This window comes from Natator depressus, chromosome 1 (assembly GCF_965152275.1).
Source record: "Natator depressus isolate rNatDep1 chromosome 1, rNatDep2.hap1, whole genome shotgun sequence".
In the NCBI taxonomy this organism is placed as follows: Eukaryota; Metazoa; Chordata; order Testudines; family Cheloniidae; genus Natator; species Natator depressus.
This window is the reverse complement of record NC_134234.1, coordinates 61386980-61412663: the sequence shown is the minus strand read 5'-3', so window position 1 is coordinate 61412663 and position 25684 is coordinate 61386980. Positions and strand designations below refer to the sequence as shown.

Genomic DNA, 25684 nt, shown 5'->3' with positions numbered 1-25684 from the left:
AGAAAACATAATAAAACGTAATCTAGATAATAGCCTTTCTGGCAGTTGAAAGGCATCAAAGCACCACAGACTTTACCACACTGCAGATTTCAGTTAACTGGCCATTTTCTCCAAATCCTTATTAGGTAAATATTTTTGAAAGTTATGTTTTCTTTTAAAAACAAAAGTATGGCTATTAACCCCTTCATTGATGTGTTGTACTATAGCAGAATGTGGCTCTGGTCCTGGGCTGAGGAAATGTTAATGTTGCAGAGGAACATACCTGATACATGGAACAGGACATTTGTTATGTTTTATCAAAAAACAAACAAAAAACATACAGGTTTGGCAATCTCCTCTGGCCCTGATGCAGCAAAATACATATGCAGGCCTAACTCTAAGCATGGGAACGGTTCTATTGAAGTTAATGGGACTGCTCACATGCTTCAAGTTAGACGTGTGCTTAGAGACCTTCCTGAGTCAGGGCTTGTTTTTGTAAATGCTGTGGAAAAATGCAATATATATCAGTGTACAAAATCCTGTTAGAAAGCCCAGGTTTTGGTCTGCCTGATGAGTGGACCGAGCTCAGCTCCCAACTGGCATGCTGGGAAAAATACATATACAGACTTATTACCTGATGGAGGGAGTGAATATCTTGTCTTGCTCTCTTGTGATTATCTCTGATGGTCCCCTGGAGCACAAAGTCTCTAGTGGAAATTGTGTCCAGACTTTTTCCCCTCAAGAGAAAGCTGTTTTGATATACGCTTTTTGTGGGATAGATCCTCATCTATAATAAAGTACCTTTGCCTTGCTCCAAGAGCATAAAGGGGTATAAATTTCCCTTGTCCCCTATCCCCCGAGAACTTGGGGATTACCCTGATGTGCCTACAATTTAGTCCTTTATATTTCAAATATTGTTTTCTGTGCTGTTGCTTGTCAAAACCCCTTGGTAGAGTGAAAGAGGCAGGGTTTTTTTTACTAAATTCTATCTTCCTCCTCACATGCATATTAATTTATTATTTAGGGTTGCTTGTAAGTTTGGGTTGTTGATTACATAGAAATTTTATTGATTTATGTGAAGAAAAAAGGGCACCGACCCATTCATCTAAGGGTAATAAATGAGAACATTTACATGGTCTTTGTCAAAAGATATAAAGAAAGAAAAAGATAGATTTTATGAAAACAATACTATTACTCTAACATTTGACCTAACAGTGGAAAGCAAGGAAACCAACAAGCAATAATAAAACAAACAAGTCAAAAATTGATGGTCTCAAGTAAAACCAAAATATCTGATTTACAAGAAAATGAAGGGAGAAACATCCAGTCATTAGAAGTAGAATGAAGAGGGAAAAAGCAAGAGGTTTTGAGAGGGGGAAGTAGGAAAAATAAAGTAAGAGCAGGAATAAGTTCCAAAATGTCACGCCTAAGAGATTTAGGTCTTGTTAATATTCACAATTGCACCAGTTTATCTACTCAACATTTTGCACCCGTTTAACTAAATCAACTTAAAATCAGACCTTTTGTTAAACTTGTGCGACTATGGATACAGACAAGGCCTGAGAAATGGCAAGAGAAGATTGAATCATGGCAAGAAGAATCAACATCAGCCAGGTCACTTCTGCATTTTGGGGGTTTTCCTTGAAGATTTCTCATCCAAGTAGAGATCAGGCCTGCAATTTGTGAGATTTATGGAGAAGCCTAATTTTATCCCGGGTGTAGTATTATTTGCATAGGGTGTGATTTTCAAACACTGACTAAGTCACATAGGTGGTTTTGAAAATCCCATCCTAGAGGCCAAAACTGCACTGACTTTTGAAAGTTGTATCTATATTATGTGCATAAACTATGTACCCCAAACACATAATTAAATACACAATTTACAGTTGCTTAATTTGCTGTTGTGCATGAAACTGTCTGTCCTACATGTACAACTATATGTCATGCATATGTCAAGTACAAGGGAGACACAACTTTTTATTACTTTTATTGCAGTAGTTCCTAGAGGCCCAAGGTCCTTACTGTACATATAAATATAGTCAGAGACAATCCTTACATCAAACAACTTACAATCTAAATGGCGAGACAGACAATGGGTAGACGAAAGGAAGCACTATTACCCCCATTTTAAAGATGGGGCACTGAGACACAGAGTGATAAGTGATTTGTCTGAGATCACACAGGTATTTTGTGGCAGAGCTGGAATATCACCCAGATTTCCTGAGTCCAGGTCAAATGCCTTAACCACAGGACTACGGTTGCCAACTTTCTAATCGCACAAAACCGAACACCCCAGCCCCACCCCTGCTCCACCCCTTCCCTGAGGTCCCGCCCCAGCTCACTACATTCCCCCTCCCTCGGTGGCTTGCTCTCACCCACCCTCACTCACTTTCACAGGGGCTTTGGGTGTGGGAAGGGGTGAGGGCTCTGGGATAGGGCTGGGGCTGGAGATGAGGGTGTGGGAGGGGGCTCTGGGCTAGGGCTGGGGATTGATGGGTTTGGGGTGCAGGAGGGGGCTCTAGGTTGGAGGGCGCTCAGGGCTGGCAGTTGGGGTGAGGGGATGTGTAAGGGCTCTGGGATGGGGATGCAGCTCTGGGCTAGGGATGAAGGGTTTGAAGTGCAGGAGGGGACTCCAGATTTGGGGGGGGCTGAGGGCTGGGACAGGAGGTTGGGGTGTAAGGGGTGAGGGCTCTGGGCTGGGGCCAGGGATGAGGGTTTTGGGGTTAAGGAGGGGGCTCCAGGTTTGGGGGGCTGAGGGCTGGGGCAGGAGGTTGGGGTGCGGCTCCCGGTCAGTGGTGCAGCAGAGGGGGCAAAGGCAGGCTGCCTGCCTATCCTGACACCGTGTTGAGCACACCAGAAGTGGCCAGCAGCTCCAGTACAGATGCCGGGGGCGGGGAGGAGGCTCCACTTGCGCTTCTCTCGCCTGCAGGCACCGCCCCCAGCTCCTACTGGCCAGTGCAGAGCCAGTGCTCAGGGTGGGGGCAGCGCATGGAGCCCTCTGGCCCTCTGCTTAAGAGCCAGACCCACCGGCTGCTTCCGGGGCGCAGTGCAGTGCCCCAGTACTGGTAGGGACTAGCCTGCCTTAGCGTTGCAGCACCACCGACCAGACCTTTAACGGTCCGGTCGGTGGTGCTGACTGGAGCCACCATGGTCCTTTTTCAACAACCGGACACCTGGTCACCTTACACAGGACCATCCATCCAGTGGCCTTTTGAAGGTAAGTGTCTTTTCACTTTTATGGCTGCCTGAAAAACTCTCTCCCTCATTGGAGCTGCAGTCAGTAGAATTAATAGCACATAATCACGATCTGTTGTCTTTGGAACAGCATAGCACCTGTTTCCCTTAAAGGAAAAGTATTGATATCTCCTAGGGATACAGCAAACTTTTTTGTTATCTCTGCAGGATGCAGCTTCACTTCAATAATTCTTAAAATTACTTCTGAGACTTTTACTTTTGAGTCTCTGCTCCCAATGCCAGCAGGCGGGAGACCAACCATCCATAAATTCCAATTGTTCTAAAATTTTTCCTCTATTCTCTAGCCTCCTGTGCAGGGTGCCATTTTTCTGAATTAATGCTTCAATAACTGCACCTTGACTTTCAAATGTATTAATGAAGTCAGTTGCCAATTTTTTAGCAATCTCTCAGTTTTACCTCAGCAAACTTCTATTTCCCTTAAAGCTCCAAAATACACAATGCAAATAAGTCAATGTTTACATCTAAAGCTTGACTTGTGGAAAACAGGGCTCTAAAGAAATGGCTGCAAACTGTGGGTCAGATTCCCTGGGTGGCGTCTCTTGGAGTTCACCATCAGTCCCATGCTGTGGGTCCAATCTGAGAGGGATGGAGAATACAACAAGGTGACCAAGACTCTTAACTCTGCCATGGGGCCTGAAGACATCAGGCAGCCCCACAGAGTGGGCATGGCTGGCCAGGAATGAGACAAAGCCAAGCCATCTGTGCTAGTTCAATATATCTTCTGCGTAGACTTCAGTGGCAAGTTTCTGATGGAACCTCAGCAGCAGTTTAAAAATTCCTCTCTGCTGGTGGAGGACAGTACTGCAGTTTGCCCTGTCCCTGGAGGTGTAGGGGATGTAACCTGTACAACCTCATGCTCATGTGAGCAGGGTCTTAATGCCTCAAGCCCATAAAATGTGATGTCTCGGTACAACACTGCTGTGAGTTAGGCTGTGTTTGCTCAGAATGCTGTGTCTCTGCATTGCAGCATGGTCTGGAGGAATGAGTACATGCCTGGGAGTCAGGAGTCCCTGAGTTATAAGCCTGGCTTTGCCACTGATGCACAGTGTGGCCACGGTTTTAAGATAAAGAATTTCTGACATCAATAAATTAGGGAAATGAACGGTGAGAAAATCAATAGGCTTGTGGGTAAAAGAAGTAAATTTAAGTCTAAAATGCAACAATGTACTTTGTACTGAGGCACTATTAAGCTGCACTGTATATCCTTAAGAAACAAACCTGAATCCACCAAAACATGCAGTGATTAGTGCAATTTGTAATTTGCAACCAAATTGGCTTGAAGACCTGACCATGGTTCCCAAAGCAAACACCTCACTGCCAGACGTTTCACCATCTGCTCCATAGTGCACAAAATCCACAGCCTCCAAGAGCCTGGCATTAGCGTAGTGCCACTTTGAAACTTAAACTTGATCAGCTTCAGACTACACCTGACAGATGAGGACTCTTGCACCTCCCTGTTCTTAACATGGGGCTGGAATTCACCCCTCTTCATCTCAATAGACTTAAGTATTGACATGACACAAACTAATACTTAAGTCTATTTCATCTCAATAAACTTAAGTATTGACATGAAAGATCCCACAAATATAGCCTTTTCATTCTAATCAATCTAGATGTTAGGGACGTATGTGGCACTCATCACCATAGTATCTAAATGCTCGTGGATGCCAAGTTATTTTTGCACAAGGAGAATGATAGTACTTAATTAAGCAGATGAAATGGTTTCAGAGGATTGCTGAAATTGTAACTTTAACTGTAGTAGTGAGAACATTTAGTAAAAAATTCCAGCACCTGAATTCACTGGGAGGCAAGCTTTTTTATATAAGGGCTGACTAGAACCCTTAGTCTATTATTAGTTTTCTTAAAGGTTTATTTGAATGTGGTGCTCTTAAATTGAATAGAGATTGAATCATTCATCTTTTGCTCATTCTTGCACTGTCCTACCCTTCATGAAAATTATATACTTTTACTATGCTGCAGATAGACAAGGATTTAACAGTGAGGAACATGTCAAAGTTTGCTTACTGAACAAAGGTGTCCCTTTGCAGTATAAAGATTTTTTTTTATTCTCTCTGTAGAATAGACCATGTAAATAGATAAGAGAAGAAAAAAAGTTGGGTCAGGAATGATATATTCAAGCAAAAAAACAAAAAACAAAACCAAAAAACCTGAAATCTACAGCAAAGGAGGGTGAGGATCCTGACTAATAGAAAAGGGTGAACAGTCAACAAGCAGAGTCTAATTCTCCTCTCAGACAAGTTTTATACTAGAGTAAGTTCATTGGTTTTGAATAGTTACTCTTAGTTGACACTAGCATAAGTGAGAGGAGATTCAAAACATTGATTTTAAAGTCTAATGTTGGAAAAAGAAAATGGTAAAATCTAGTTTTGTTATTGGGTGATTCTTCATAGGGAACAGGCTGGATCAACTACATACTGGGACAAATTCAACCCTGGTGTAACTCTGCTGAAGTCAAGAGAGCTACACTAGTGATGGCTTTGGATGGCCACTGTATTTGATTTATACCACTGAATTTGCACTTTGTATGTGATGTATTAGAAAAACTGTTAATGATATTATGAATGTGAATGATCCGTCCAAGACAATAATAAGAGACCAATTCAAATAAATTAAAATAGCAGGGGAGGGAGAATCACAGAAATCTCTGTTTTTTGTCCAAAAATAAACAAAACAAACCTACTGAAAAATACATCTTTTCACTACAGGAAAAACCCCACATATTTTCTAATGGTTAATATGATGCACAATGGCTGAACTGCACCACAACCTAAGCATTTATTTGTTAAAACACAATGAAATATTAAGTATGACTGTTCATAGCATAATTATTTTTCTTGAGTCCAGTGAGTTGGCATTGCTCACCTTTTTTGGTTATTGTTAATTATAATTATTTATCTCCATAAGCCTGGACATGCCAAGGCAAATGATTATATGTTCATAAGAATCTGTGACTGCCAGCAATACTATGCCCACAGAGCCACTGTGTCAGCTCCAATCACTCTACTAATGAATACTAGAAAATTCAATCCTATACAATTATCTTAAGCAGAAATTAAAGCTGCTCATAGGAGGGTTTATTATAGCCATCTATCTTTCTGAAAACCATTTTTTCCTGTAGTAGAAGTGCCCTTTTCCTGTTCATAGTGAAAGTTTCTTTCCACAATGGTATCCTACTTTTCAGTCTTTATTTCTGGAGATCTTTAACCTCCCATAGCCACCGGCACCTGTGCGGTAACCACTTTTCTCTTGCATATCTGTAAGCACACATATGTGTATACATGCACAGACATAGGACCCCATCCATGATGGGAGAAATGGGGTCAGGTCATAGAATCTGGAACCTGTGTGCAGACGTTTAGGTCAAATGTATGTCATTGTTAACGTCTTGAGTTTGTGCATATAACTTGCCCCATCTTTGCCCATATACCTCATCTCTGTCTGGCAATGAAGCTTCATCTAGGCCTTCTGCAAGGCTTTCCTTCTTGATGCTGACTAACACAGGGTTCAACCCTTGTCAGCCCCTCACAACTCTCTAACCCATTGCTGACATGAAGATCAAGAAATCAAAGAAAGGATTCAAACCAAGGTATTCCCTTCCGTAGTGCATACCAGTTACTCAGAAGTCATTGAGTCAGCCCAATATCCACCTCCTGAATTGTTTATACTGGGATAGCTGAAATATATCAAGTGTACTTGCTCTTCTTTTCATGATAGGCAAGAGTGTCAATTAATGCATATCTAGTGCCACACTTTGAAATGTGTGTCTTTAAGAGTTAATTCCATGGAAAATTCGGATAATATACATGTAAATATATTTGCTGGAAAGAAAACGTGAGGTTTAAAGAATATTGAATGAAACACAATTTCAGCTGCTTTTATTTAAATATGACATTATTACTATCCTGGAATGAAATACAGTTTTGGAAGATGAGAAGAACCTTACTGAAAGACCCAAAATGGAAGCAACTATGGAAAGAACTGGAGCATTCTGATGAGTATGTTTCTTGGAAGGTGACAGAAGCACTCTAGATACAAGTGAGAGTCATACAAAGACAAAATGTAAGGATAATTAAATTAAAAGTAGATATTCTATGTTATATAACTATTTTCTATCACTCATCTTCGTTTTGAAATGAACAGTTTGACATCTGATAGGATATTGTGAAGGGTTTCAACTTTACCTGATTCATCTATTCTCAGCTTTTTACTGGGATTGTCACCGCTGTCATCATCAGACATTTCCATCTCCTCTTCACGGCGGATCCCCATGAGCTGTTCGCTGTGAGCATTCCGGAGCTCCTAAAACCCAAGATGACCCTAGATCAGTATTGACTTCCATGAACTGATCTCTCTATTTCTAAACAACCAATTTAAATGTTATATTCTGATATTTTAAAAAATACATATAAATAACCCATGAATATTAGTACAGAATCAGCACAAGATTCAGAGTTAGAAGGGCTCAAATTGAAGGGAATGGAGTTCTTTGTGTTAAAATATTTTAAATAACTGAATATGTCAAATATACCATTGGGAAAAAAACAACCTAGAAGATGAGTTCCCCTTGTTAAATTACTACCGGTCCTACCCAGGCAGATATATTTCAGTAATGGCAACACTTAATACTGCATGTAAAATGGATGTATAAAGGTGCTATCAAGTTGGCTAAAAAAATACTAAGCTTTAACTCTCATAAGCCCTAGGTTTCTATGCCTGCACCACGGTAAACCCAATTTCCACAAATTTTAAATTCTCAGCATAGAAACATCTTTTTTGGTAACATCTGCATCTTGATATGAAACAAGTGACAGCTAACAGCCTATTCTCAAAAAAACCCCTAAAAGGGCAGACAGGCAGGGAGCCTGTATGCATGTAACTAAGTAAGTGATCAGCAAGCATGTGGGCTTTATGAAAATCCAGAGTGTCTTTGTCCTCAAAAAATAAAACAGGACAGTATTGGTGTAATGACTGGCTTTTGAATGGTTGCAGCACAGAGAAGACTGAGAGAATTCTATTTTGTCCTAATAATACTGTCAGGTGTAACACAGGGATGTGGCATGGTGATTAGTGTAGAGCTTTTCAGTCAGCAGACAGCTAATTTTTCTAACGACAAAGAGCCCAATTCCCAAAGAGATGGTTTGAAATCTTTGAAATAAGGGAAAGTCAATGGAAGGAATAAATAGTGCTGAAGGTTCCAACTATTTACCCATGTAATTAACAACAAACTCTCATAGTGGGAGGGAGAAAAAAAAGGAGGGTGTTTCCTTGGGGCTGTGCCTTGAGTTCATCAGTAAATGTCATGCACTATAATAAAGGTATATGTATCTGTTAATCACTGCAAAGGCAGAGAGGCTAATTAATTAATTTTACATGGGAATCATTTGAAATTCAGAAAAATGACTACAATGGTAAATTGAAAACCAGTATTGAATGAATTAATTGCGTTTAAGACAGAAATTCATAAAGCACTTTGTAATTCCATATTGAAAAGAGCCACAAACACTCTTTACTGGAGAGTATGCTTTATCTTCTTAAAAACCAAATGATTAATGTATTTTAGACTGTAAATGTCCCAGGAGCATCTGTTTCAAAACTGTCTTTAGCAGCCAAACAATAATCTTCTCTGGGAACCTCAAAGAGGTCCCTTTTTTCTTTTTGTTGCCAGAAAAGCACACATAGTGAGGAGAGGTGACAAGGGAAATGTAAGCACCTTAGCAAAAGAGGGAATAATCAAATAATATGATTTGAATCAAGAGAGCTATTTGTTGACATATGCATAGTATTTTACAACTGAGAAATAGGAGTTGTCCATACACATTGCCCTCAACCAGAGATTTCAGAACCTCTTAAGTTATTTTTGATTGTTTTCTTTCTCCAGAAAGAAAAAAAGAGCAACAACTTTCAAATAAGCAAAGATGTTTCGTGAATTAACATTTATGGAAAGTCCTACTTTTAGGCATTTTACTTTAAATAAATTTAAAAGCCAGCAAATGAATGATATGATGTGTTCCCGCATGAAAAGTTAATTTAAGAAGGGATTATTTAAATCTGCTTCTGTACCAGATGACTGGAGGATAGCTAATGTGACACCATTTTTAAAAGAGGGCTCCAGAGGCGATCCAGTAGCAATTACAGGCCAGTAAGCCTAACTTTAGTACCAGGAAAACTAGCTGAAACTATAGGAAAGAACAGAATTACTAGGCACATAGATGAACATGATCTGTTGGGGAGGAGTCAACATGACTTTCGTAATGGGAAATCATGTCTCACCAATCTATTACAATTCTTTGAGGGGGTCAATCAACATGTGGGCAAGGGTGATCCAGTGGATAAAGTGTACCTGGACTTCCAGGAAGCCTTTGACAAGGTCCCTCACCAAAGGTTCTTAAGCAAAGTAAGTAGTCATGGGATAAGAGGGAAGGTCCTCTCGTGGATCAGTAATTGGTTAAAAGAGAGGAAATAAAGGGTAGGAATAAATGGTCAGTTTTCAGAATGGAGAAAGGTAATTAGTGCTGTCCCCCAGGGGTCTGTACTGGGACCAGTACTATTCAACATATTCATAAATGATCTGTAAACAGTGAAGTGGCGAAATTTTCAGACGATATAAAATTACTCAAGCTAGTTAAATCCAAAATAGACTGTGAAGAATTACAAAGGGATCTCAGGTTTCAGAGTAACAGCCGTGTTAGTCTGTATTCGCAAAAAGAAAAGGGGTACTTGTGGCACCTTAGAGACTAACCAATTTATTTGAGCATGAGCTTTCGTGAGCTACAGCTCACTTCATCCGATGAAGTGAGCTGTAGCTCACGATAGCTCATGCTCAAATAAAAGGGATCTCACAAAACTGGGTGTCTGGGCAACAAAATGGCAGATGAAATTCATGTTGATAAATGCAAAACAATGCACATTGGAAAATATATCCCAAGTATACATACAAGATGGTGGGATTTAAATTAGCTGTTATCATTCAAGAGAGAGATCTTGGAGTTATTGTGGATAATTCTCTAAAAACCTCTGCTCAATGTGCAGCGGCAGTCAAAAAAACCTAACAGAATGTTAGGAACCATTAAGAAAGGGATAGATAATAAAACAGAAAATGTCACTATATAAATCTATGGTAAGCCCTCCTCTTGAATACTGCATGCAGTTCTGGTCACCCCATATTAAAAAAAGATACATTAGAATTAGAAAAGGTACAGAGAAGGGTAACAAAATGATTAAAGGTATGAAACAGCTTCCATATGAGGAGAGATTAAAAAGACTGGCACTTTTCAACTTGGAAAAGAGATGACTAAGGGGAATATGATAGAGTTCTACAAAATCATGAATGGTGTGGAGAAAGTGGACAATGAAGTGTTATTTACTCCTTCACATAACACAAGAACCAGGGGTAACCCAATGAAATTAATAGGTAGCAGGTTTAAAACAATCAAAAAGAAGTACTTCTCACAATGTACAGTCAACCTGTGGAACAAGTTGCGAGGGGATGTTGTGAAGGTCAAAACCATAACGGAGTTAAAAAAAGGATTAGATAAATTCATGGAGGATAGGTCCATTAATGGGGATTAGCCAGGATGATCAGTGATGCAACCCTATATTCTGGGTATCCCTAGCTTCTGACCTCCAGAAGCTGGGAGTGGATGTCAGAAGATGGACAATTTGATGATTGCCTCTGAAGCATCTGGTACTGACACTGTCAGAAGACAGGATACTGGGCTATATGGACCATTGGTCTGACCCAGTATGGCCATTCTCATTTTCTTATTACTTTAACATAGTTGAAATAAACTAACAGAAAACCACTTTTCACATCTCCCTAAAAGACAAGAAAGAAAACACCCACATCCCCAACTTCCAGTTAAACAAAGACTTTATTTGCCACCCACTTGAATTATTTATGAATGAAATGCAAAATACAGCTCTTAACAATAAATTATTCTAACATTTTATTTTAAGTGTCCCATTATTGTGAAGTCATTTGGTATTCGCCATAACAACACTGATAATAAAAATCCATTTGGTATTCACGCGGATGTTACATCTAGTGCCATTGGTATTCAACTGTAATCTAGCATTAGTTAATGGGCACTTAAAACACACCCCAAATGATTTATATCACAGCACTTAAGTGTTCCTCAAACTAAGTGTGCAACACTTATTTTACAAGTGTACTACAAAATAATTAAATAAGTTCATCTTACCTTCTATAGTTTTTGCTTTGAGACAGGAAAATCATTTAGAGGACTGTAATGTTAACAATTAACATACTGTACTACATGGAAATAAGCAACTGTATGTAAATTACTTTTATATAAAAAAGAAAGAAAACAAAGACAGCGGTACTTACTTTTAAAATACGGGTTCATAGCGTATATACTGAATTAAAATCGAAAGCTGGATGACCAATAACACAAAACAGGACTACTACTTTCTTTGCTGACACTCGTGTAAAGGAAAGTGGAATCCCAGATCTCTTTTCTCATTTTCTTTGCTCATGCTTATGACAGTCACACATGCATGGACTTGGATAGTCACCCTAATGTGTACTATTATTACATTTATACTGCTGTGTTTGCCAGCCATGAACTTAGAGTCAATACAAGCGATTGATTTATTTTTTAAAGATGGACATAAAATAGATGGGAAAGAGTACCTCCCGCCTCTGGACTGAATACACTTTACTGATTATTAAGAAATCTTTATTTTATTTTCCAGCAAAGTCATATTACTATGGCCATATAATGATACAACCAGAACAAATATCTATAATATATATCTGCTTTATTTACCAAATCTCAGTGCCTTCCTAAAAATGTATCGTTTAGTATGAGAAAGACTTAATTCTAAAATGTATTTATTTTAAATATCTTTGCTAATTTCTCCATTTCTTTTCATTATTTCAGAGTGGTAAACATATTCCTCCAATGATTTCCTATTTCTTGTAAAAGAAAAATAAAAACACATTGCTCTCCAACTTAGTGTTATTTAACAACATTTATTGTAATGGGAGCAATGGGAGCAATACATACTGTAAATGAGAGAGTATAATGGCTAGCTGATTAACTGCTAAAACTACAGCTGTAAATATTGCTGAATGCTGTATGTCCAGCTACAGTCACACTTGTTCTGTGTCAATCCAGCTGTGAGATGATGGATAAAAAGTAATAATAAAATCACCAACCTCAGAATGCTTTCGCCAAATGTCTATGTTCTTTCGCTGAGCTTTCGAGAAATGGTCCCAAGCTTTTTGTCTGGTAGAAGCGTTGAAAACGGCCACAATCTGCTCAACTTTGGTGAACAAGGAAGTCAAACAAGACAAGCAATTTATGTTGTGATCACTATAGAGAAGCAAAGCAAAGACACTAGGAGTCTATGGATGATGTCATTACTGAAATAACATCATCAATATCCATCCAATCATGTGTCTTTTGTACTTACATTTTATCAATGTTGGAGATGTCTCCCTTCAAGTCTGTCTCCATAACTTTAGTCTATACAATCTACAAACATATACTGAAGAATTTGCATGCAGTTGCGTCTTGTGCATAATTTGTGTGCTGTGTGTACGTCCATATAAATGTTGGGGGAGGGGGATTGTGTGGAGGAGGAAGATGTGTTAGAGGCAAGGTGTGAGGTGGGCCCCCACTCTAATGACATTATCCCAAAGAGGGCCCGTGAAGCTAGGACTTTGTATTAAACCAGACCAACAGCTGAGCTGTTGTGCTGGTCTGTCAGTTTAACCTGAATAAGCACCATTTTTGTAATGAAGTTCTCTATGATTTATCTCTCTGGATTCGTTGGCTAAACTAGCATTATCTGTTTTGTAAAGCTATCATGTTCTGTCTTTAAAGCCTACTAGAATCAAGGAAAGGATGGTGGAACTCTGCTCATGTCCCACTTCCTGCGCCACCTGAGCTGATAGCTCCATATCTTACCTCACCCACATACTTAGTTGCTGTTTTCCTCTCCCCTGGTGATTCATTTCAAATCGTGGGACTTTAAGGCTATGTCTACACTAGAAACATTACAGTGGCATTGCGGCAGTGCTGCATCTGCAGTGCTGTTGTGGGGACACTTACTACAGCGATGGAAGGGGTTCTTCCGTTGCTGTAGTAAATCCACCTCTCCAAGAGGCGGTAGCTAGGTGGATGGAAGAATTCTTCCATCAACCTGGTGCTGTCTACACTGGGGCTTAGATTGGCTTAATGATGTCTCTTCAGGGGTGTGAATTTTTCACACTCCTCAGCAATGTAGCAGGTCGACCTAACTTTCTAGTGTAAACTAGTCCTCAGCCTTGGAGAATACAGTATAGCCAATTCTGCATTGGCTTCCCTAGAATGGGCTAGACAATTTAATAGGTTGTTTTCATTTCTGACTTCTATGATGTCAAATCAATGTATAAGGCCATGGATGTTTCTGCTAAAACGATCAACAGTGAAACAGTTAGCAATATTGGTATTTAAACTTTCATCCTCAGACTCAAGAGTTAATCACACAGACAAACGGCTTGCTTCTCTTTGCACTATTGTTCCAAGCTATTTCCAGATTCAGGAAGACAACACTAGGTTGAGTCAAATGAGGAAGCTTTTCTTTAAAACCACCAAGGCTGGTTAATTAACTGCTAAAAGTACAGCAATAAATATGTTTAATGAAATTTTAAACTCTGCTTAAACTAGATAGGCTGTTTAAGGAGTACTGGAATGGCATTCTGGTTCAAGTTCTGACTGGAATCACAATAATTTCAGCATATTAACACTTGCTTGTCTCCAAAGGTAGAGTTATATAGGAATGGAATTAAAATGTATATATTTATTAAATTAATTTAAAAAGATTAGTGTACCCATGATTATATGTATATAAATGAAGGCTAGAATTTAATGGTTATGCTGCATTAGTGACCCCGGTGCACAGAGAATGCTACTTAATTAACAATCTGTGTTTAATTAGCAAATGGAAATTCAAGTAGAAAGGATTCACAAAGATATAAGAAAGTGCTGGTTTACCATTTTCCACTAAAAGGTATTAATAGGATCATCTGAATTTTGTAGAAACCTTTGAACTTTTAAATGTTTAATTAAAAAGTTCTTTCTACAGGTGCTAACATCTATCAGAAATCTTTATCTGATCATTTCAGAGGCTCTCTTCAGTGAAAACTCAAGGCAGGAAGAGGTCACAGAGATTTCCTATCTTTCTTTTATAGGCAAAGTGAAGAGTGTATGGCAGGCCTTCTTCAATGATCAAAATTCTTAGGTGTTCAAGAAATAAATCAAAAAATAAATGTTAAGTGTGCAATAAACTAAAAAAGTCAAGCAGTTATGCACAATATTTTCCAAGCTACAGCTCTGGATATAAATAAAGGGAAAAAACTAGGAGAGAATGCTAAGTGCCCATTATAATTAACATAACAATTAATAATACTTAGCACTCATAGCGCTTTTCATCCATAGATGTGACAGGAGGACTTTTGAATTTCCTAACATTTATATATTAGCTCTTATAATACTTGGTTATTTTCATTTTTTTAAAATAATTGAATATGAATATGTGGAACCCAATCATGCAGTCTTCACTCTGGCAAAAACTCTATTGACTTTATTTGCCTAAGTCAAGTCTCTGGAAATACAGAGAGGCTCCACTGACTTCAATCGAGCAATGACAGTTTGCACCAGTTGAGGGTCTACCCCTTTTAGTTTCTCAGCTTCAGCTTAGGGTAAACCCATACAGGAGATATCAGGTTCAGAGAACCATATTTGTAAAGATATTTATGTGCCTAAAGGTGCAGATAGGTGCTTAGTGGGGTTTCAGAAGTGACTACATGCTTAACTCCCATGGTGCCTAAATACCTTTAAAAATCTGGCCCTCTGAGCCTGACTCTTCCCTATATGAATGTATTCTCTGCCATACAGAGACTACTCAGGGGGGCAGAACATCAGCTGGTGCAAATTGTAATGGTTCCATTGTAGACAATTGGGCCAATGGAGTTATGACAATTTGCATCAGCTGAGGATCTGCTCCAGAGTTCTCACTTCCAGTTTACTCATCCTTCCTTCAGGGATGAAGTTTGGCCAAACATATCTAAGGCCCTCAACCTTGGTTTGACCCCTGAAGTTCCTGGAGGAACTGTGCCAAGAGGTGCTCCCTATCTAACTACTGACCCTGGCTCAGCCACTGTGTAACATGGCCAAGGTCCCTACCTGTAAAACGGGGTTAATAATTCTTACCCATCTCTGTAAAGTTCCTTCAGTTCTGAGTGTGAACAGCACTGTAGAGTATAAGTGCTTTGTATTATTATTAAGTATCATTAAATATTCATCAACAAACATCTGTATAAAATTATATAACAAAAATTTCATTAGCCATATGCAAAATTGCTTCTTGTTGAGAGAGAATATAGGTAACTGGCCAAATTTAATTTTAAGAATATCATTGTTCTGGAAGGATGCAAAAACCCCAATTCTTTTTGTCCTTCAGTATAATTCAGATTTGTTTCCAATTTTCCTAAAAACTCACTCTAAGGCTTTGCGATACTTTGTGTGGTGTGTTTCACACAAAGGATTATTATACTATTGTTTTTCTGCTGAGTTTTAAACCCTGAAAACCAGAGTTGATATGTAGGCGTCAGCTAATGGTTCACAACTGCAACATTACTACAAAATAATTTATAATTGGTGGAAACTTATATTAGGCATATTAAATAGATACTTACATCATCATTGTTCAATATTTGTTGCCATAAACAAAGTGGGCCAAATTATGATATTCCTCTTAAATGTAAAGTATATATATATATGAACTATAAATCTAAGGATGTAGGGACAAAGAGGACTGATCTTAGGGAGAAGTGGAATATTTACAGTAGAAAATATGCCATAACATAGCAAGTTTACTGAATGGAGAAAAGATGGGGGTAAAGGGCTATACAGTTCTGTAAATAGGGAGACTATGGGAGAACATTTGTTTTCCACTATGCACATTAAATACATTCTTTCAACCACCTACACAAGTTAAGGCTGAAATTGCATCTTGAAGTTCCAGTGACAAAAACAAGCAATTCAAATTGTGCTTTGCTTGATATTTCATTGATTATTATGCATAAATGAAGATCTTATTCCTTTTATGCAATAAAAATGTACATAGGCAACTGAATGTCTTACAGTACTTTACAATAAAAGGAAACAATGAACTAAATAGAATCCAGCTTGGCCTAAACTCAAAACAAAAAATCAGAACTCATATCATGGACAACTAATTCCAAAATTGAGGGGTATAGAATGAAATGGTCCAAACACAAAATGATTGTAGGTGGAATAATGGAATATGCAGCAATTTATCTTAGAAAGATTTTAAAATACATGACAAGTGATACTGAAAATAAAAGAAGGATTTCACCCATAAAATTAACGTTGAAAGGAAATTTTACAGTCAACATAAACATGATTTTGGAATAAGGACTCCAAGACAGGAAGAATATACATAGTTAGCCTGGTCTTAGTCAAAAGCCTGTCTGCTGAGTTCTGAATAAGCTGGAGTCTGCCAATCAATTTGGCAGGGAGCCCAGCAAACAAAGAATTACAGTAGTCAAGGCTTGATGTTATAAATGAATGGCTTAGAGACTCCAGGTCAGCTGTGGATAGAAAGGGGCGTATTTCTGGCAACTGTCCTGGTATGCATTTGGTGACATATTGACTATGTTCCAGCATTGAGTCCAAGACCAAAATTACCCTCGGCAACTTGACATGTGATGTTGACACAATATTTCAGTTAAGTGGCAAAGGAAAGAAAGATACAGAATTTTATAATTAATCAGGTCCAAAGAGAAGCATTTGGGTTTCAATGGTATTTACTTTCAGAAAAGTATTTATCTTCTGCACATTAACAGCCAAAAGACAATAGAGCCCATTCATTGTTACCCAAGATACACTGCCAGAGAGGGAGAAACAGATGTGAATGTCATCAGCAGAACAGAGCAGGTAACCTATAAAAGTTAAAAATACCACCCATGAAATGCAAAGCACAGGACTTAGAGTAGCATGTGTTGGAGTTTGCTAATCAATTAGACATGCTATGACAGACCCCATAATGCATTTGTACAATAGAGACCTACATCATACTGGCTGTGCAATATACTACATCTACCAAGAGTAACCAAACACCATGGTTTGAAAAGAAAATGAGGGCAAAGAGAGAATGACCGTTTGCTACAACTCAGTCAGAAAATAACAGCTTACCAGGGTAAATATATCTCTGTGTGATTGACTGACAAACTTCCTCAGAGTTGCTGCATTTTCTTCAGGTTAGAGCTACTGCATTGTGAAGGGAGGCTGCCACACCTGCCAATCCCATCTCAGAGGAAAATTTATGGGAGAGCATAAGAGAAGGGAAGTTCTGCAAGGAGCCTTCTGAAGAGCTTCTCCCACATTGTGTTGGTGGGTGGGTGGGAGGGTTTGCCACTGGGAAGACTAAAATACCCACCCCAAGTGCCAGGAATCCTAAGGGATTAATGAGAGACCAATACCAGCCATGCAGAAGCTCTGTGTGCCTTGTTGTCTATTGGTTTGCTGGCCACAAGGCTTCAATGGAGGCTTGCTACCAGGAATACCCCCTTGACATGTCTGCCCTCTAGGTCACCCTTAAGAGGAAGATCCTCACCACCCAGTGGGTTCTCTGGGAAAGGATATGCTGCCCCAAGTTGCATAGTGTTTCTTGGGATATCTACATCGTCTCAAGGGGAAAATGATGTGAGTTTCTCTAAACTGCTCCACAACCAATGCAGGGCCACTTCCCACCACCAGCCCAACCAGCCTGTGCCTTTCCCCTGTATGGATCTCAGCTTTGGAGAGATCCATGAGTAAGGGTCTTGGGAAGGGAGATGCTGCCAGATAGGAACTGAACCATCCCTTCTGCATGAGAAGGATAAGAAATGAGCATGAAGGCCCCCCTCTCTGTATGGATCTAATGGGTATGATTCATCCCTCTCTTATTTACATACTCTGTCCTCATGAAATAGCCACAATGCATTTGAGAACAGATAATGTGTCCAGTATTAGGGGGTTTCTGGGTCAGGAACATTGACCCCAACCACAGTGCCCTCCTGGCCAACATTACTATAGTCCTCCTTCCAGTCATTGCTAATTCTTAAATAAAAATCCCCCTTGGCTGGGATATCTAAAGGTCCTCCATAACCACAGAAAGGGAGTAGTGTCTAGGTGTACCATATGTGTGTGGTATAGCTACTTATACAAATACAGATTATATAGAATCATAGATTTGTAGGACTGGAAGGGACCTTGTGAGGTCGTCTAGTCCAATTCCCTGCACTCATGGCAGGACTAAGAATTATCTAGACCATCCCTGACAAGTGTTTGTGTAACCTGCTCTTAAAAATCTCCAATGATGGAGATTCCACAACCTCCCTAGGCAATTTATTCCAGTGCTTAACCACCCTGACAGTTAGGAAGTTTTTCCTAATTTCCAACCTAAACCGCCCTTGCTGCAATTTAAGTCCATTGCTTCTTGTCCTGTCCTCAGAGGTTAGAAGAACAATTTTTCTCTCTCCTCCTTGTAAGAACCTTTTATGTACTTGAAAACTGTTATCATGTCCCCTCGCAGTCTTTTCTTCTCCAGACTAAACAAACCCAATTTTTTCAATCTTCCCTCATAGGTCATGTTTTCTAAATCTTTAATCATTTTTGCTACTCCCCTCTGGACTTTCTCCAATTTGTCCACATCTTTCCTGAAATGTGGCGCCCCGAACTGGACACAGTACTCCAGCTGAGACCTAATCAGCGACACCCCCCACCCCAAATAGTTCAATTTTAAAAAATCAGCCCCTGCAAGCTCCCACCTCACCCCCCATTGATCATATTTGTACAAGTCAATGTTATAATGTTGGTTGTTAAGAAGTTGGGTGACTGGCAGTGATATTACCTGAGTTTTGCATGTTACAATATACAAATTACCTCATATAAGTGGAGGGAAAAAACATTTATAAGTGTTTTTATTCATTCCGCCTTGCCTAGCCTTTCCTCTGCAACAGAAATTATAACCCCTCTCCCTTCTCATGATGTCCTTCTAATTCACTGTCATTGGCCTGGGCATAATTTGGGGGCAGCATGGGAGGGCACTGCTCCCACCTCCAAACTGCCTGCCTCAGGCAGGCATGGAATTTGCCTCCCATGCATGGCCCTGTTGGCCTGGCTGGAGCTGCACCCCCAAATACATAAGTCAAACTATGCCTATGATCATTGGTTGCTGTTCTTGGAATGTGCTTTTCTCTTACAAAGAAACAGGATGAGGAAGACCTAAAGAGGGAACATCCTGGGAATACTGAAACTTCCATATGGCTCAGAATCCATAACAAGACATGCACACTCACTTGTTCCAAGCACTTATATTAATAATTAAACAACACTTACTTCTAGAAAAGTAGAAACACTTCTTGTTGTATGTTGAAACAACAGAATGTACTTAAATTAAACAGAGCTCACCATGTCCTACAAGGGATTGCTAGGAAATCTGTCCGAAAAATAAATGTTGAAAATCTTTTAAGATTTGAAATGTGGTTTAATTTACAGTGAAGAAACTGGCAGCCCAGTGTAACAAAGGGCTTTGGCATCCTGCCATGCAATAAATCACTTGAACTTAACAAGACCACTACACCTACATGTCATTTCTCAGCAAACTGGAATCTGTCACCATGCCAGTGTGATATAGTAGGGCAGCTATAGATGCACAGTACCTTCTCTGTTAATGCTGACATTGTGTAGTAAGGAATAAAGCTTGTGGGCTATACTCTGACATCACAGAAACAAATCTAATTCAAAGAAAGAATCTGTGGATGCTACTATCTTGATCACCTTGACTGGATTTTCTGCTATCCCTAATGTACTGTGCAATTAGCGGATCTCCTTGATAATTGGGACTGATGTGGTTTTTGTTGTAGTTGGCAGATAGTTCTGCAGATAGTCGAGACTGTCACAGCTACTTTTGTGTTTTTATCTCATCAGGAAAGAGCTCCAGGAGGAGGTCCTGAGAGGAAGAGGCATCATAAATGTGCCTGGGCTCTGACAGTTTCCCCTCTGGGTAGGGACTCTCCTGAAATAACAATGTACCAGGGCAATAGAACATGACAGCTTTATGAGGCTCCTTCTTCTGAATGAAGACCAGGAGGGTACATTTGTTTCAAGTGTCAGATGATTTCCTTTGCTGAGGGAAAAAGACAGGGCCTCATTTGTCAGCCAAAAAGTCATCTGTCTCATCCGAAAAAAAACCTTTCTAATTTCTAATGCTGGAGAACATTTGCTTCCCCCCATTTTGCTCAAACCCCTCCAAGTCTCCATCTGCACCCTGTGCCTTCCTCCTCTCCTTTGCTGCCTCCATTCTCACTCTCTCCCTTTTGCATCCTTTCTCCCTCTCCCTCTCCATCTCCAGCTTTCCTTCCTCTCCTCCTTTGCTCTCACATTTCTGCCCTGCTCACACCACCCCAAAAATCTTTATAATAATAAAAAAACTACAACCTTTGGGCCCAATCCTGTGAACACTTACTACCAGACAGAGCTCTCTAATGTGAGTGTTCCCAGTGAGGGCAGTAATCATGTCAGCCAGTAATATTAGCAGGGTCTGGTCCTTCATTTATAAACAACAAACTGCATCAAGTTTTAAAAGTGCAGCAATCATGAAGTGTGCCCAGCTAACCAAAACATTCACTCTACCTCACTGGTGTAACCCCTCTCTTCTCTGCTCCAGTTCCTTATTATCTTCACTCACCACATCATGTCTGCACAGTATTTAGCTTCCACTTCAGCAAAGCATTTAACATCTTCTTAACTCCTTACCTATTCAGACAAGCACTTCAGCATGTTCACTGACTTGAGTGGGACTTGAGCCATTGCTTCAGTGCTTTGAGGCTTGATCCTGTTAGGTGCTGAGTGCCCTCAGCTCCGATGGAAGTGAACACCTTACAACATCAAGATGACTAGGGACGGACTGCTGAACTGAAGCCTTAGACTGAAAACTCTTTAGAAGCTAACTCTTTTATTTGATTGTAAAGCACCAAGCGCATTTATAGGCCTATATAAAACAATACATAAAAATAATAGTGAGAAGTCTTATTAGTGAAATCTTGGCTCCACTGAAATCAATAGCAAAACTCCTTTTCGCTTCGATGAGGACTAAGATTACACAGTACTGGAGAAACGAAGGAATCCAAGACAGATGAAACACATTGAGGGAAGTGATTATCTCCTCTATTTGGCACTTGTGAGGCCATATCTGGAGTATTGTGTTCAGTTTTGGGTCCCCCACTACAAAAAGGGTGTGGACAAATTGGAGAGAGTCCAGCGGAGGGCAACAAAAATGATTAGGGGGCTGGGGCACATGACTTATGCGGAGAGACTGTGGGAACTGGGGTTATTTAGTCTGCGGAAGAGAAGAGTGAGGGGGGATTTGATAGCAGCCTTCAATCCTGAAGGGGGATTCCAAAGAGGATGGAGCTCGGCTGTTCTCAATGGTGGCAGATGACAGAACAAGGAGCAATGGTGTCAATTTGCAGTGGGGGAGGTTTAGGTTGGATATTAGGAACAACTATTTCACTAGGAGGGTGGTGAAGCACTGGAATGGGTTACCTAGGGAGGTTCACCATCCTGCGAGGTTTTTAAGGCCCAGCTTGACAAAACCCTGGCTGGGGTGATTCAGTTGGTGTTGGTCCTGCTTTGAGCAGGGGGTTGAACTAGGCGACCTCCTGAGGTCTTTTCCAACCCTAATGTTCTATGACTCTATGATTCTATGACAAAGGAATGAGCCATCAGACAACATTAGGGGTGGAGACCATGGTTATACAGTAGATAGAAAAATTTGGCAAGGAACAAGAACAACACAGGACACACCTTCATGAAGTATTTCATCCTAGAATAGGTCCTCTGCCATTGCAACAGCATTTTGGACAAAACATTTTAAAAAAATATCTGTATGAAAGAATATAGAGACTCAGTTAAGGCTTACTAAAAAAGTTATCAGAAAAAAACCAAACAAACAAAATGCTGAATTAATATGCCAGCCCAAGGGGTTGAATGGATCATAAAGGTCTTTTACAAATATATCAAAGGAAAAAGAAGTACCACAGGATAATTATATTAATGATTAATTTTTTTATTTGTATTCCATTAGCACCTAAGGACAAGAGGCCCCATTGTGCTAGGCACTATACAAACAGTTCATATGAGACCATCCCTGCCCTGAAGAGCTTAATGATGGCTTGAAAAATTGCTGAAATAGCTAACTCCAATTTTTCAAATTAGTCTTTGGCAAAAGGAATAAAGAAGACAGGGCAATTAAGGAAAACCTTTTTTAAAACAGCTACCAATAGAAAGCAATTAAGAGAATACTAGAAAAGTATGAATACTTAAAAAAAAGATCTGGATGATCTACATCCTGGATGCTAAGACACTTAACTAGCAAACCTATTGTACCTGTAGTGGAACTGACTGTATTTCTGAAAAGTCATGTAACATACTATCGAGTTAATGGATTGTGGGAGAAAGTAATTGCAGAGCTGATATTAAAAAAAAAAAACAGGTAAGAAGGTAAGTGATCCCAATAACCACCAACACATGAGTCTCACTTCTATCCTGGTAAAATAATGGAGCACAGTATGCATCCGATGAAGTGTGCTGTAGCTCACGAAAGCTCATGCTCAAATAAATTGGTTAGTCTCTAAGGTGCCACAAGTACTCCTTTTCTTTTTGCACATTTTAAAGGTAACCTGAAAAAGGGACAAAACAAAAACAGGGCCCATTCCCTTTTTATTATGCATGAAGAAGGCCTGGAAGGATTTTATTTAAGTTTGGTTGGGGTTTTTTTGCTTGGTTTTTTACATTAGAAATTCAGGTCCTCTCTAGCTGGGAAGACTCTGATGACTTTAGAACTGAAGAAATCATATCACAAGGAAGTTGAGCAATTGAGAGGGGAAAGGAATTTCAGCCAGACTGTTTAGAATGTGTCTTTGTTAACACCGATATTTCCTTGAGAAAGGACATTCAATTCCCCTTCATTAAAATGTGAGAGCACTAACAATATAAATCCTTTGAGATATACAGAAGGTCCCTGGGAGTGGCCAGGGAAGATCAAAGCTGACATTCATGATATTTCTACAGTAAAAAACTACATGACCTCCGCCCCCACCAAACCCCGCCCCCCACCTTTCAGTCTCTCCTTATACATCATAAAGAAACAAATGAGCAAATAGGAAGCTATTGGGAAGTTGAACAGTATCTCAAAAGAAGTGGTGGTACCCCCGCAGATTGGACAACAGAGTAGAAAATACATTGTAAGAAATAATCTTGCATTGGCAACAAGATGGAGAGAAAAGGAGTACTTGTGGCACCTTAGAGACTAACAAATTTATTTGAGCATAAGCTTTCGTGAGCTACAGCTCACTTCATCGGATGCATATTTTCCACTGAATGCATCCGATGAAGTGAGCTGTAGCTCACGGAAGCTTATGTTCAAATAAATTTGCTAGTCTCTAAGGTGCCACAAGTCCTCCTTTTCTTTTTGAGGATACAGACTAACACGGCTGCTACTCTGAAACCTGTGAAGATGGAGATAGTGACTCGAAGATTAATAGGTCGTTTCTGCCTCTAGATTATATGGACCATTTCTCCAGATATGATCAAAATGCACAGAACAAAATCAGCGGATGTGATGTAAATGGAGGTTAGTTACTGTAATTGGAAGTTCTTTGAGATGTGTGGGCCCTATCTGTATTCCACACATGGATATGCATGTGCACCATGTGCCAAGTCCAGAGATTTTAACAAGCGGTGTCCGCTGGCCCATGCATGCACAGTAGATCTCCTCGGGCTCCTGAGTGAGGCTATAAGAGGCAATGCAAGTTGATGGCCCCGCAGTTCCACTCCTTACCATGAATCCAACCAGATTGGAAGCAGAGAGGAAAGAGGGCGGGTAATACAGATAGGGATCACACATCCTGAAGAACTTCCAGTTACAGTAAGTAACCTCCATTTCTTCTTTGAGTGCTGGTCTCTTTGTGTATTCCACATGTGGGTGATTGGCAAGTAGTGCTCAGACTGGAGGTGCCTACGAGTAAGCCAGCAACACAGATGCATGCAGCACTGCCAATCTCACCACTGCATCCACAACTGAAGCCTGAACTAACATGAAATGCATAGCGAATATGTGTATGGAGCTCCAGGTGGCAGCTCTGCAAATATCCAGTATTGAGACTTTCTGCAGAGATGCTATCGTGCCAGCCTGTGCGCTCATGGAGTAGGCTGTTATACCATCGGGAGGCGGGATGTGAGCTAGCTTGTAGCACTTGATAATGCAGCCAGAAACCCACTTAGAAATCCTTTGTGGGGATATAGCTTGACCATGGGATCTCTCTGCTATCGTGATGAAGAGTTTTGGAGACTCTGATGGGTTTGGTTCTTTGCAGTTAAAAGGCCAGTGCACACCTGGTGTCAAGGGAGTGAAATCTCTTCTCTTTACGAGAAGCGTAGGGGTTTGGAAAAAAGACAGGTAAATGAATATACTGGTTAAGGTGAATTTTGGAGGCAACCTTGGGGAGATATTTAGGGTGAAGGTGGAGGGATACCTTGTCCTTTTGAAATACTGTACATGGAGGGTCTACCCTGAGGGCTCCCAGTTTACTGACCCTCCTGGCTGACGTGATGGCCACTAGAAATGTCACCTTCATGGATAGGTGGAACATCGAACATATCGCTAAGTGTTCAAATAGAGGTCTAGTAAGTTTTGACAGCAGGAGGTTAAGAGCCCATAGTGGTGTTGGTTTAATGACTAGTGGGAAGGCCTTGATGAGGCCCTTCATGAATCGTGTTATAGTTGGGTTGGTAAAGACAGAGCACCCATCTACTAGAGGGAGGAAGGCTCTAAGGGCTGCAAGGTGGATTCATAATGTGTTGACTGAAACACCATATTTCTTTACAGACAGGAGCTAATCTAAAATGATCCGGATGCTTAGAGAGACTGTGTGAGACTGATTATGCTGTATCCAGGCAGAGAAGCTTTTCCATTTAGCCAGCTAGTTGGCCCTAGCCAAGTCTTTTCTACTCTAGTGGCTAGTCTACACTAGAAGTGCTACACTGGTGCAGCTGCACCAATGTAGCTGTGCCACAGTAGCCTGTCTGGTGAAGATGCTCTATGCTGACAGGAGTGAGAATGACACTGGCTTTGTTGTGATGTTTCTTTCCCAGGACCTGTGGAAGCAGGGAGATGGGAAGAAAAGCATATCTGGAATCGTCTGCCCACAATAATAGGAAAGCACCACCTTACCACCTTGAGAGTCGCGGCCAATGGCTCCCCTGGAACAATCTAGGAGGAGTTTTTTGTTTGTTTGTGATAAAAAGAAGTCCTATAAATTTCTGCTTCACTGTGTGAATATGTCTGTCAG

At 40.2% G+C, this 25684-nt stretch overlaps 1 protein-coding gene across 2 annotated transcripts in view; it reads right to left on the bottom strand.

The window, feature by feature from the left end:
- Positions 1 to 25684, bottom strand: part of ENOX1 (ecto-NOX disulfide-thiol exchanger 1) — a 499678-nt gene that overhangs the window by 81069 nt on the left and 392925 nt on the right. For both annotated transcript variants that reach the window (XM_074961330.1, XM_074961339.1), the window contains 2 exons: positions 12437 to 12543; positions 7437 to 7554 (listed from right to left, as the gene is read on the bottom strand). In XM_074961330.1, coding sequence (XP_074817431.1) covers positions 7437 to 7554; positions 12437 to 12543 — 225 coding nt within the window. The remainder of the gene's footprint in view (positions 1 to 7436; positions 7555 to 12436; positions 12544 to 25684) is intronic.